The 14,262-nt window shown below is 42.3% G+C and overlaps 2 protein-coding genes across 2 annotated transcripts in view; one reads left to right on the forward strand and one right to left on the reverse strand.

Moving 5' to 3' along the window:
• The first annotated feature begins 1,443 nt into the window (after nucleotides 1-1,443).
• Nucleotides 1,444-14,262, forward strand: part of PCSK2 (proprotein convertase subtilisin/kexin type 2) — a 278,454-nt gene continuing 265,635 nt past the window's right edge. Inside the window, exon 1 of the mRNA XM_044263484.1 lies at nucleotides 1,444-1,950. Within this exon, the coding sequence (XP_044119419.1) occupies nucleotides 1,774-1,950 (177 nt within the window). The 5' untranslated portion in view covers nucleotides 1,444-1,773. The remainder of the gene's footprint in view (nucleotides 1,951-14,262) is intronic.
• The window catches only part of LOC122915828 (rab11 family-interacting protein 4-like), a 31,703-nt gene continuing 27,945 nt past the window's right edge, over nucleotides 10,505-14,262 (reverse strand). The window contains exon 2 of the mRNA XM_044262563.1: nucleotides 10,505-11,596. Within this exon, the coding sequence (XP_044118498.1) occupies nucleotides 10,564-11,596 (1,033 nt within the window). The 3' untranslated portion in view covers nucleotides 10,505-10,563. The remainder of the gene's footprint in view (nucleotides 11,597-14,262) is intronic.

Here is a 14,262-nt window from a genome sequence, read left to right on the forward strand (position 1 = left end):
AAGGGCATGTGCTGTGAAGACTCTGTGTCCCATGGCACTGTGTGTATTCATTTCTATCAATATTGTTTTTCTTGTGTAAATTCTGTCTTCATACTAAAATGAAAAGGGGAAATCTGTTGAAAATAAAACATGTATGTGTGTGTGTGTAAAATGTGTCAACATTATTCTCTCTCTCCCTTTCTCTCTCCTGTCTACCTCTTTCTCTGTCTCTGTCTTTCTCTGACTGTACTGCGTACACTTAATTAAGCCTCTAAAAAGAAGCTCTCTTACCTCTTATCAAAGTAAAGCAGAAATCTGAACTTTGGAGCTAAATGATAATGGGAATCAGTGTGCATTTTCTGTAACTCAACAATATTTGAGTTGCTTTAAAACAATCACTCAGATTTCTTGGCAGACACCTCCCCCCTGCTTCCTCTCACTGGGGCAGGAAGAAGTCAGTGTAAGCCCTTGGTAGACTTCGAGTGCACGTTTCTTAACTGGATAATTTAGTTGACCCGCTGCCATTGGCCTGAATCCGCCCCAGTTGAGAATGCCCAACTGGAGTCTTGGCCCAGCGCCTAGGATTGGTGGCTACACCTTTCCAAACACACACCCTCGCTGTCCTTGTGCTACGGAACATCCCCAAGTCTGAGAATGTACCTCCAGGCTTGTCAATGCCAGCAGCGCCTCTCTTGAAGGCGGTCTCTGCGGAGCAGCCCAGACTCCCGGGAGGAGTCTCATCTAATCACGGTGGCTGGTGGGAGTGTGTCTGATCTCCTGCCAGGCTTCCCAGCTGCTTAGTTCCAGACAAGCCCGAAGTCTATAAAAATATAAATAAATAAATAAATAAATACTCGCCCCCATGAGTCACCCAAAGAAGGCTGCTTTCCCTAACCTTCCCCGTGCCGGAAAGGGGAGTAACCCTCCCCCGGGATTTGCCCAAAGTGGCGAGAGGAGGGTTAATATTTGCTTTGTTATTGAGAGAAAAAGAGGCAAGTATGCCTTGAGAGAGAGAGAGGGAGAGAAAGAGAGAGTTGTTTTGGAGCGGAAAATAAGCAGGGGAGAGGAATAGGGAGAGGCCGGTGCCCCAGCTCCCCTCGGGGCCTCAGAGAGCGGCACACGCCGTAATTCCCTTTCCAGAGCCTTACAGATTTCCACAAACAATGACATCACTCCGGCACCGCCGACCAGATTACAGCTGGGGGGATTTTCCTGGGAGCAAGGCGGGCCCGGGTGGAGAGATGGAGGAGCTCTCCAGGGTTCTGAAAGGGGCGGGGGCGCGGGCTCGCCGCTCGGCGCCCCCAGTCGGCGGAGGCGGACCGGCCGGGCCGGGGGCGGGCAGAGGCGGGCCCGGGGTGGTCCAGGGCGGGGCCCGACGCATCTCCCGTCTTCATTGGCTGCTAGCGGGCACACGTCACCCAGGCTGGTGCTCTCCTCCGGCCCCCGGTGGAATTGGAGCCGAGGAGGAGCTGAAAATGCAGATTTAGCCTCAAGCACAGACATACACTCGCTCTTTCTCTCAGATACACACAGCTCCCCCCCATTCGCACCTCTGCCAGCGAGCCTGATTACACAGCTTCCCCGCCAGACAGATGCTGGAGAAGAGCACACATTGAATTGCTGCTTTCCGAGCCCCTAATCAGTCTTTTTCCCAACACAAAGGTTTTTTTTAAACAAACAAAAAAAACTATTTATCTATCTATCTATCTATCTATTTTTTTGCACCTTTCCTCCGAGTCCCCAGCTCCACAAGCTTGCGCGCCTCCTAGCACCACTTTTCACTCCCAGAGAAAGATGAAAGGTGGCTGTGTCTCCCAGTGGAAGGCGGCCGCCGGGCTCCTCTTCTGTGTCATGGTTTTTGCATCTGCCAAGAGACCGGTCTTCACGAATCATTTTCTTGTGGAGTTGCATAAAGGAGGAGAGGAAGAAGCTCGCCAAGTTGCAGCAGAACACGGCTTTGGAGTCCGAAAGGTAAGATCTCCCTTGCATTTCGCATGTTGTTTCAAAACGGGGGCAGCCCTGCGCAATCTCATTGCAGATTTGCAAGTTTTCTTTCTCATGCGATGCAGATATTCTGCCATGGGCTCTTTAACACGACATTGCCTCCGGTGATCTTTCACGGGTTATGTAATTAAAATGTCCTTCAAATTGTACTAGTAAGGTCACAAAAATAATTTATTGCTCTTTGACTTGGTGGCGAAAACCAGATAACACGTTTCTAACAATGCTTAGCGACCGGGCTGCTGTCCGAGGTACCAAGTTCTCAAGGCTGCGTGGGGATGGAGGAATGAAGTGTTGAACATCTGGGCTTGACGTTGGCAGTCTTTGCCAGGGATGTATCCCCCGCCCCCATCTCCTGGAGAAAGAGTAGTTGTCCACCGACAAGACTAAAAGCTTGGACATTGCAATTCACCTCCGTGCTTTTCGGATCCCGCGCTAGGAGGACTTCCCTCCCGGTGACTTGGGCCCCGGCTCTTTTCCAGGAACCACAGCTCCCTGGCTGCAGGAGACTTGGAGACATGAACTGGGTTTTCTTTCCAAAATCGGGGTGGAACTTCTCGCCCTCGCCCCTGCCCACGAGCGCCCGCCCCCGAAGCGTACTGTTAGTTAGCTCCCCGATTCTCAACTCACAGCTGTAGAAGCTAGAAAGGTTAATTTTGAGAGGAGTTCCCTATGGAGAAATCGGGGCGTCTCTCCCGGTGTGTGGGCGGCCAGCTTGGCTTTCCCACGAGAGTGCGGGGATCCCCATTCCAAGAAGTTGTCAGAGTTCAACTGTTTGGGCAGCTAGGAAGGCTCCTAATATAGGATGCCTTGGAACTCCTTTGGCGACTCCAGCGTATCCATTCTGGGAAAGCAGTGGAGAGGAGAGTGCTGGGTGGGGGCCGTGGCTTATCTATTTGTCCTTCTTGCAAAGTATCTTATCAGAAATCGCAAGTGTCCTTAGGGGACCTGGCGAGGCGTGGGGTGGAGTGAGAGTGCAAGGAGAAACTGGGTGAGGGGAGCGTGGAGGACATCGGGATGCTATTTGGCAACCAGAGGGCTGGGTGGAGGTCCGTGCGATTCGGGGCTCTCTCTCCTCCCTCCTGATCTTAGGGGAGAGGCTGGAGATGATCTGCGGGTGCTTTCTTCTGTTGCTTTTGCCTCTTAAGGGCAGCGCGAACTAGGTCTCCTATGGGTCCCGACTTCCCACGCCTCCCGCCTCCCTCCCAGGAGCGGCAAGAGCTCCCTCACACGCGGCCGGCTATCCCTCCTCCGCAGGGCGTTGGCAGGCACGATTTCGACCTCAGGTAGGTTTCAGAGCGAGTTAAGTCAGAGGTCTGGGAGGAGGCGCCCGCCTGGTCTACCAGTGGCGCGCGGGCGGGTCTTGCAGTAGGGAACTTGTTGCTCCCGGGAAGCGTGGGTGGAGCAGGGGAGAGAAGATGCCAGCTGAGGGAGCAGCCCGTTCTCGCCTGGAGTCTGGGGTGTTTCAAGAGTGCCACCAACACAATAAACTGGCAGACCCTCCGTCCTTCCCACCCCACCCCACTAACTTGGCAAGACTCAGGACCCAGGAGCCATAAATATAAAAGTGATTGTGATAGTGATTGTTACTATACCTGACAGCAATAGGACACCCTTGTGTTCTGCAGTCTTTACATACATTCTTTCTTAATATCCTCAACAACTCTGAGGAACCTACTGTTGTTATTAAGTACATAACACTGATACGGAAATGGGTTCAGATCAGGGTCCAAGGTAAAAAAAAAGATTTGAATATAAACCCAGATTTTTTAGAGATAAACTCATGTTCTTTACCTCTTGGTACATACCAAAGAGGATAAGTGCTCTGCAGGATGTGTTGGGCTGTGAGGTATGCTGAAAAGGGATGTGGCATCAGACTCTAGTTTTTGAGAGTAAAGGGGTTGCAGTTGGTGAAGAAATCCTGTTTCTCTCTCCCCATGCCATGCACTTTTTCATAGCATAGGAAGACATTGCTATCTTTTTACCTACCATTTAGAAAATATGCCTTTTAGAATCTTAGCAACTTAAGCAAATGCGGGAGTAGCTAAGACAGATAATGGTTTAACTTATTAATTCTCCAAGAGGGACATCCTTTTTGTATGGAGGTAAATAGCTTAATGGGGTTTTTGATGGTGAAGTTTGAGAAAGGAGGTATAGAGATAATCTTTTCACAAATGAATCTGGATAATTTTGATATACTTACCATAAAATCTGAGGGAACTCACACTTTGGGGTAAAATCAGATACCTAAGCCTCTCTCATCCCTACTCTTTCTTCAAGAGGAGTCCACTGGTATTGCATCAGCCTCAAATATGCAATTTTTATCTAGGAAAAATGAGCTTTTGCTTGCCACCACTCCTAACCTCTCTATAACCTCTCAAAAGTAGCATCTCTTATCCAGATGATTTTTGTTCTGATACATATTTAAGTTAAAAAATCAGTCTATGGCACAATGCGTCTGATGAATCTTTGCATAATGCCACACCTGTGTAGAATTAACACTCTTTTTCTTCCTTGGATTCATGTTCTACCCATCCTTCAAGCCTGAGCTTGAACCTTCCCTGATGCTATGAACAACAATGTGCTTTCCATTCTCCAAATTCCTCTTTGACAAAAAAGCAAAGCCTACACAACATAAGATAGTACATTCCATCATTTTTCTTCTAGTCATTTGATATATGTAAGTAAATATGGGTGTAAGTATCTGTCCACTTGAAAGGTTTTAAATATTCAAGGATGATATCTTCTATAAATTTCTGGTTTCTTCACCAAAGCCAGACTTTTATTGGGTTTGCCAGCCTGTAAAGAAATGTCCTTTGTTTTATCTGTTCCTTTAGGTTTGTCCTGTCTTGTTTTCATCATGCTGTACTGTACTTTTGTTACACTTTTTTTTTCATTTTAAACACATAATATCTCTTCCTTCCTCTCTCTAATACTCAGTGTATCTTCCAACTCCCAACTGCTCCATCCTTTCCAATGCACAGTGTCAGACACCAAAGATCCTTGATGGTTATTTATTCATCCCAAAGAAGGGTCAGCTAGGCAGACTAGAGGAATCTACTATTTTACTGAATTATCTCATATAACTTCAGAAAACTGTGACATAGAAATTGTCATCAGGCCTTATTCTCAGATGAAAAACTTAATGCGCCAAGTAGTTATGTTTATATTTGGAAAGGGAAAAAACTCAAATTTAAAACCAAATAATTTTGTTATTCTACCAAGATGCCTCTGGGAAACCCTTCTTTTACAACCAAGAACTCCACTCTTGGGGCACCATTTTAGAATTCTGATTTTTTTTTTTCCTTTCCTTTCTTCCTTCTTACTTTTTTTCTGCATCCAACACCTATGTGTGCCTAGGTCATTAACTAATGTGTATGAGTATGTACTTCTTCAGGTAGATCATAAATCTTCCAAGAGAAGAAGCGATATACCATGTCTTCCTTTAGCCCCATATTTAGCATGGTGGTCTGTATAAGATATAATAAGTGAGTATTTGTTGATTATTTTGTCAAACTCTTACAAGGCCATGAACAAACAGTTATATTTCTTCCCTGAAGTGGAGCAAAACTACCTATAACTTTACTGTCAGAAAGGTGTGTTGAGACTAAATTTTCTATTTTATCATGACCTGACCCAAGGACATAAGTTCATCAAAGAAGATGTATATGTCCAGGAGAGTGAGTGAGTTTACAATAACATCAGAGGTGTTATTCCAAAGAATGCCTTAAAATTCCCAATACATTACTAATTTTAAATCCTTTGTTAAAAAAAAAGAAGGAAGGAAAAGCACAATTACTTATTAAAATGATGTGTTGAGGGCGCCTGGGTAGCTCAGTGGGTTAAGCCTCTGCCTTCGGCTCAAGTCATGATCTCAGGTTCCTGGGATCCACCTCCACATCAGGTTCTCTGCTCAGCAGAGAGTCTGCTTCCCCCTCTCTCTCTGCCTACTTGTGATCTCTCTCTCTTTCTGTCAAATAAATGGGTGGCTCAGTGGTTAAGCCGCTGCCTTCGGCTCGGGTCATGATCTCAGGGTCCTGGGATCGAGGCCCACATCGGGCTCTCTGCTCAGCAGGGAGCCTGCTTCCTCCTCTCTCTCTGCCTGCCTCTCTGCCTGCTTGTGATCTCTCTCTGTCAAATAAATAAATAAATAAATAAATATAAACAAAAATCTTAAAAAATATAAATAAATGATGTGTTGACAGTTGGTCAAAAATCAAGTATGAATTTAGGTAAAAATCCAGACAATTGACAATTAAGTGTTTTTATTTTACTACAATAGATTTTGTTTTTTATCCATGTAGGCCTAAGGCTAGGAAAATCATGTAACTACTCTTATATGTGTGATCATTAATTTTTTTAAAAATCTAGTATTAATTGTGCTGTTATATAATTTAAAAAGAGTAAATTTCTCTTCATTTTAATTGAATGTCTAATTTTAACTTTAACTGAATTTAATTTTAAAATTAAATTTCTTTTAACTTTATTGAAGTATAATTTAGGAAAGAACACAGCTTAATAAACTTTCTCAACCTAGGCACACATGTATATCTAGCATCCAAATCAATAAATAAAATATTATTCACATCTCATAAGTTCCCCCTCTTGCTCATTTGGGTATTTTTTGGTTTTAGGTTATTAAGCATATTGCTTCTGTGGATACTGTAGTGTATGTATTTTGGTGAACACATGTATGCCTCCCTGTTGGGAATATCCCTAGGAGTAGAATCGTTGAGTTAAAGGGCATACACACATTCAACTTTAGGAGACTGTATTAGTTTTCTATTGCTGTGTAAAAAAATTACCACAGAGTTGGTGTCCTAAAACCACACGAATTCATTATTTCATAGTTTTCACGGGTAAGGAGTCTAGCACATTTTAGTTGGATCTGCTTCTCACAGGTTGAAATCAAGATATTGTCCAGCTATGTCCTCATCTAGACACACAACAAAGGGGAAATCTACTTCCAAGCATAGTCAAGTTTTTAGAAGAATTCAGCTCCTTGTAGTTGTAGACCTGGAGTCTTCATTTTTTGCTGGCTCCACTCTCAGCTCCCGGAAGCTACCTTCATGATCTAGTGCATGACCCCTCCCATAAACATCACACTTTCACCCTTCTTTCAGGAAGGGCTCAGTCCCTGCTTAGGTTAGCCTGATTAAGCCAGGCCCACCCAAGATAATTCTTTTGATTAATTCAGATAAGCTGATTTGGGACCACAACTACATTGGATGAATCTCTGCATCTCTGCTATATAATGTAATCTAGTCACAGGAATGAAATCCATCATCTTTACAATACTGCCTCCACACTCAAGGGGAGGGGATTATACGGGGCATGCACACAAAGAAGCAGATATCTTGGAGACCATCTCAGAATTCTGCCTGCCACACATGACCCGGAAGCATGTGAGGGTTCTGATTGTTCCACATTCTCACCAACATTTGACTTTTTATATCTTTTTCCTTTTAGTTATTTTGGTGGTTATCTAATGGTGATGGTATCTTATTGTGATTTTAGTTTGCATTTCCCTGATGATCAATTGAAGCTGAATACATCTTCATATGCTTTTTGGTGGTTCAGATATCCTTTTTCATTCATTATTTGTTCAGGTCTTTTGCCCTGAAAGGGTTTTTTTTTTTTTTCTTTTTTGTTGTTTTTGTTTTTGTTTTGCTTTTTTTTTTTTTTTTGGTTTGTATGTTTGTTTGTCTGTTTGATTGTCTTAATTTTTGGTTTGTAGGAGTTCTTTGGCTATTACAACAGGAATCTTTTGTCAGATATATTTATTTTGAATATTTATTTTCACCCTTTCAGTGGTGTCTTAATGTCCCAACAATATTGAATCCAGATTCTATAATTTCACTTTCATTTCATCATGCATTAGTTGTCAGTCCAAAGAAGTACTCCCCTACCCTCTGGCCCATACTTCTCTGATCAAGATTAACATGGTTTAGAGGGGGACAAAAAAATAGAATATAGATTTGATCCTAAGTACTTCCAAAAGGATTTCTAGGAAGCCCTTAAGGAACAGTTTTTCTGTTCCTACTACCGTTGTAGGCAAAGGCAAATAGTCCAGAACTCTACTTCCCCAACATGAATGCTATGAATTCCTTTTAGAACCCAATTTAATGCAGTATGCCTTTTGTCAAGTCCAAACTCTTCCCTCAAGTCTTCTCTGACTGACCTAGACCAGAATATTCTCTCTTTGGGACTTCCTTTGCATTGAATCTATTCCTTTCTCTTGGCACCAGTCACATTTGTCACAGCACTGACTATATCCAGTGTCCTTCTTGTGACTGAAGAAAGCTAGGAACAGCCATGTTCATAAGTAAAAATGTTGGGATTTAGAATTAGACAGTACTGGAAACTTGTCTAGTTTACAAAATCTCTCAGAGAGAGGTTCATGTTTAAAATATAGTGGTTAGGAAAAATAAATAATATAGCGCATGTAAGGCGCTGGACACATTGACAAGTGCATGGAATAAACAACCTATTATTGGTAATAGTAATAATAATAAGGTGATAGCATCACTATATCTATAGATCTATCTATAGATATCTATCTATAGATCTATCTATCTATATGTATTTTTTAAAAGATTTTATTTATTTATTTGACAGAGAGAGATCACAAGCAGACAGAGAGGCAGGCAGAGAGGGAGATAGAGGGAAGCAGGCTCCCTGCTGAGCAGAGAGCCCGATGCGGACTCGATCCCAGGACCCCGAGATCATGAACTGAGCCGAAGGCAGTGGCTTAACCCACTGAGCAGTGCCCTATATGTATGTTTTTTTTTTAACTCAAGAAGGCAGTTGTAGGTTGTACTTTCTCAGGAGTAATAACTGATTGAATGAGGAATAAACTCTCTGTCCAGTGGGAACCCATCCATGAGCTGGCCATGGTCCATAAGAGGGCCTGGCTCAAATAATCTAGTGAATTTAATTCATTATAGACCATGGTGATTATCTCAGCCAATCATACTGAGGTTCCTTAGGAAATTTAATTCACTAGTTGCTGTAGAGAGTAGAATGGGTTCTAATGCCCATAAAAGAGCCCATCCAGGCCACGGGAGATGCAGACATTTTTTCCTGAGTGCCTAATAACTTTCCAGGTCCATTTCCTAGCAAAAGACATCTGTGACAGAAGGTAAAAGCTAATCACCAAACTATTTTCCTCTTCTCCATGGGCCACAGTAAGACCACATTTCCTAGCCTGTCTTGCAGATGAGTATGACCATATGATGATTATACCCAATGTAATGTAAGCCAAAATGAAGTGCACTGCTTCCTTGCTTAATGCATAAAAACTTCCCATAAGTTGATTCTCTGCCCTCTTTTCTCTTCTGAGGCTTGATGTGATAGAGAACAGTAACTTTGGAAGCCAAACGCCAAAGACGGCAGAGTAGCAAGATGGAAGGACCCCAGGTCCCTGATTCTTGACTTAGAAGAATTGTATGAGTGAGAAATTAAACTGCTATTACAGTATGGCACTGAGATTTGAGACTTTATCTTTAGAACAACCAGGATTACCCAAACCAATATACTGTCAATAAATATCCCTTTTCTTAAGTTGTTTGATTGACTCTCTAAACCTTACAACCAAACCAAATCAGATCACAAGAACAATAATTTTTAAAAGACTTACGCAAGCTCCTATATTTTCACTTCATAATGTAAGCCAACTTTTCAGGCCTTTGTGATTTTTCTTCTCCATGAAGAATATAAAATCCATTAAAAACTTTTGTCCCGGGGCGCCTGGGTGGCTCAGTGGGTTAAAGCCTCTGCCTTCGGCTCAGGTCATGATCCCAGCGTCCTGGGATCGAGCCCCGCATCGGGCTCTCTGCTCAGCGGGGAGCCTGCTTCCTCCTCTCTCTCTGCCTGCCTTTCTGCCTACTTGTGATCTCTGTCTGTCAAATAAATAAAATCTTTAAAAAAAAATACAGAAAGGCAAAATACACTATTAAAAAAAAAAACTTTTGTCCCACTGGCAACCGATTTGCCCTACTCATAAAAGGGGCTCATTATGTGCTTCTTGACTGATAAATAAACTTGGATCACAAAGTGACTATTTGGTCATTAATTCAGAGAAAAGGCATTTGAAGAAATAGTTTTCAAATAATTACCCCTGTAGCCTCCATTTGTTTATAGACTGCAATTTAGCTAGGAAGAAGAAGTAGGTAACAAGCAGCAAGTCAATGCCTTTTTTTTTTTTTTTTCCCTGATACGCCATCTTCCAGTTCTTGTTATTAAAGTAACTCCCGATCGCAGACCTTGCCCCTCCCACATCCAGGACTATCTGCCCCTGCAGACAGGCCACAGAATGAGGGGACAGGAAGGGCACAGATGTCATCCACACCCACAGCCCCAAGCTCACCCCTTGCTGTGTGCACGGCTTCCCCCACATACACACCACATACACACATGACGTGGTGGCCAGAGATACATTTACAGTGTGTGTGTGTGCGTGTGTGTGTGTGTGTGTGTGCGCGCGTGGCCCGGCTTGGGCTGCATCCCCAAGTAGGGTCTGCCCCTTGGTCCCAGGGTCCGGGGGTCTGAGTCCCCAAGGCTGCTCTGCAGCCAGCCCTTGTCTCAGTGTTTGATCTCAAGGATGGAGGGGTTGTGGTCCAGGATGGCGAGGATTATCTTGTCCAAGTACTGCCTCAGCCGGAAGTTGATCTCCTCCTGCTCCTTCAGGGCTTCCATGAGCTCATCACGAGAGGCTGTGTCTATTTCTGCAGCCAGAGACTGGGCTTTGGTCTGGGTGGCAAAGAGGTTCTTTGCTTCATAGAGGCTGAGGCTCAAGATCTGTCCATTCAAGTCATCATTTTGATCCCGCAGCTTATGATTCTCCTGCTTAAGCCGCTTGACCTCATGCTCCAGCTCCACCTCGCGGGCCCTGGCGCTGAACTCGCCCAGGCCGGAGGACGAGCTGCGACCCCTGCCCGGTCGCTCGCAGTCCAGCTTGTACATCTGCAGGTACTCCAGCTCCTTCCGCAAATCTTCGATGAGCTCCTGCGTCGCCTCCCGTTCCTTTTGAAACTCTAGGCGGTTCTGCCGCAGCTTGTCCATCATGCGCTTGTACAGGTCAGTCTCATCCTTGAGCTGCAGGATCGTGTCCTCCAGCCAGTCGGACATGCGCTGCTGCTCCTCGTCCAGCTTCTCCGTCTGTGCCTTGAGCCGGGTAACTGTTGTTCTGAGCCCAGCATTTTCCTCCTCTAGCTGCTGCACCCTGGTGTTGAGCAGCTCGATCTCCGTGCTCTTCTCCCTCTCCAGCTTGCTGTAGGCCTCACGGTGCCGCCGCGCCTCTTCCTCCAGGGCCTGCTCGGCCATGGTCTCCTGATCCTTCACAATCTCCTCCAGCTCGTGCACCCTGTGCACCAGCTGCGTGTTCTCCTGCTTCAGCTTGCTTTTCAGGTCCCCATTGGTTAGGCCGTCATTCTCCAGTTCGGTCACCTTTCTTTCCAGGAAGCTCACCTTCTCCATGATGTCATTGTCATGGGAGTCAATGCTGTCCCGGAACAGGTCCTCAGTGCTGCCATCACTGCTACTGAAGTTGCTGCTATGCATGAGCTGCCGTCCGAAGGCTGTGCTAGAGATCTTCCTGGGAGACTCTTGTGTTTCCCTAAAATTCCCAACTTAGAAATTATCAGTAATAGAATGGATTAGCTCTTTGAGCAGGAAGAAAAAAAAAAAAGCCTACAGTTAAAACTTGATCAAAATACAAAAGAAGGAAAAAAATTACTCCTCTTTTTCTCAAATCAATGAATATCTAAAATACAATGTTTCTTTCAAAAGATCTTATTAGCTGTAGATCATAATGTTATAGCACATCAGGGAGTAATGCTATAGTTAAGTTTGCAATAATTATATATTTGGCTGTAACTGCTCAAAGAAATCAGGTTTTAAAAATAAAACATGAGGGCTCCTGGGTGGCTCAGTGGGTTAAGTCTCTGCCTTCGGCTCATGTCATGATCTCAGGGTCCTGGGATGGAGCCCACCCACACTGAACCCCACACTGGGGTCTCTGCTTGACAGGGAGCCTGCTTCCCCCTCCCCCACTCCCTGCCTCTCTGCCTACTTGTGATCTCTCTCTCTCTCTCTCTGTCAAATAAATAAATAAATAAAATCTTAAAAAAAAAATAACATGAAACCTGAAGTTCACATTTCTTCCACCCATTAGAGTAGGAGCTTCATTCTACATTTGAACTCAGATCCATCATTTCAAAAAGAAACCCTGAATCGAATTTTTGCATTATTATTTGAGATTCAAATAATCATAGGACAGTTCAAAAGCAGGAATTTTAGTTTCACCTTCTTTATATAAATATAGATTTTTAATATAGGTAATATATACTATTTTTATAATGTTTATATTAATTATATTAATTTATAATAATATATAAAATGTATCTATGTATAATATATTATATATAGCTCAAGTCCATTAACTGACTAAATTCCACTAATGGTTGGGAATCAAGAAATTATATTTGAATTAACACTTCCACCCTAAATGTCATAATTCCATGTTAGTGAATGGCTTCTATATGAGATTTATATAAAAAGCAGTAAACTCTCTTGATAAATTGTTTTTGTCCCTAAAATAAATTGACCATGACTTTTCGTAGAAGGTTGTGATGTGCTGGGCTCCTGTGGTAAGATTAATTGGACATAACAAACTCTTAGATTGAAAGTTAAACATGGACACAAACTTGATTTTTCTGACACAAATGAAATAGACTCAAGAATGTTACAGGATGTTGATAGTTTCTCCATTAGAAAGTTGACAAGAACATGAAAACTATAGGATTCTAAGGTTGTTTTTTATTTATAACTTTAAATTTGACACTGACTCATGAACATCTTATTCTTTTAGATTTTCCTGAATAGATTCACTTAATGACCACTCTGTATTGAAGTAGAAAGAGTTCAAAGAGAGATGAGAGATATATAGGACTATTTATTTGGAGACTTCAAGAACAGGAATAGATTTAATACATGTGCCACGTGTAGTAATGGCATTAGAAAAAAAATTATTTTGACCTGGGGTACTTGGCTTTCACTGTTCCAGTGTTTTAATAGAAGCTGAGGGTAATGACATCAGCAGTCTTGATTTCTGTGTAAACACAGTGGGATAAAATGTGATAAACTAAGCCTGCAATGAGTAGTTGTTGAATGAAGGATCTAATTTATGTTGGTATCAGATTTCTTAGACAATTCAGCATCTTCCCTCTTGAGATTTAAACAAACAAGCAAATAAAATATGTGAATACTTTGACTGGGGTGATGGCTCACCTCTCCGTGAAAGACACAGTGTTTTTTACACATTACAGCCTTCGTAAATGCCATGAGTGGAAATCATTAATACCTTGACATAAGACTCTTAAGCATATGAAAAACATAATAGCGTAATTATTTTTGTCAAAATTACCCATCCTCTTTATTTTTTAATATCAAGTAGTAGTACAAAAAAAGCACTGGAAGAAAGTTTTTTGTTTTTGTTTTTGTTTTATTACCTTAAATCTCATTACTCAGAAAAAAGCATTACCAGCATTAGGTAAATTTTATTGCAGCTATTTCTGTAAGAATACATATAGAGAAAAGAAAGGTCACTAGAGGGGCACCTGGGTGGCTCAGTGCGTTAAGCCTCTGCCTTGATCTCAGGTTCCTGGGACTGAGCCCCTCATTGGGCTCTCTGCTCAGCAGGGATCCTGCTTCCCCCTCTCTCTCTGCCTGCCTCTCTGCCTATTTGTGATCTCTTCCTGTCAAATAAACAAATAAAATCTTTTTTTTTTTAAAAAAGAAAGGTCATTAGATAAATAGTTTTGCAAAACTAGAATTACATTTTACACACTATTTTAAATTTTAAACTATCAATTTAATTATTACAGAATTTAACAGAAAGGAAGGAAACTGAAAAACATTGATTACATTGTTACACTTCAGACAAATTAGTCACACAGATATATTGTTTCATAATAGGTCTCCCTGAAATTGAAAAAAAAAAGTGATGATATTGAGTGAGGAGTTTGTGATTATTTTACATATAGATAATAGATAATATTTAATGACATTTAGATAGATAATATTTAGATAATATAGATAACATATAAATAATATGTCTATAATATAGAGAGATAATATTTAATGACATATTTATTAACATGTTTGATTATTTCATTACATATTTCAACTTCAGTGAATGTAGTGGAGTCCATGCTTAGCAATTTGGGGACATTAACATCCTAATACTTCCTATGGCCTCCTCTATTCCCACACTGCAATGTT

The sequence above is a fragment of the Neovison vison genome, chromosome 8 (assembly GCF_020171115.1).
Source record: "Neovison vison isolate M4711 chromosome 8, ASM_NN_V1, whole genome shotgun sequence".
Lineage (NCBI taxonomy): Eukaryota > Metazoa > Chordata > Mammalia > Carnivora > Mustelidae > Neogale > Neogale vison.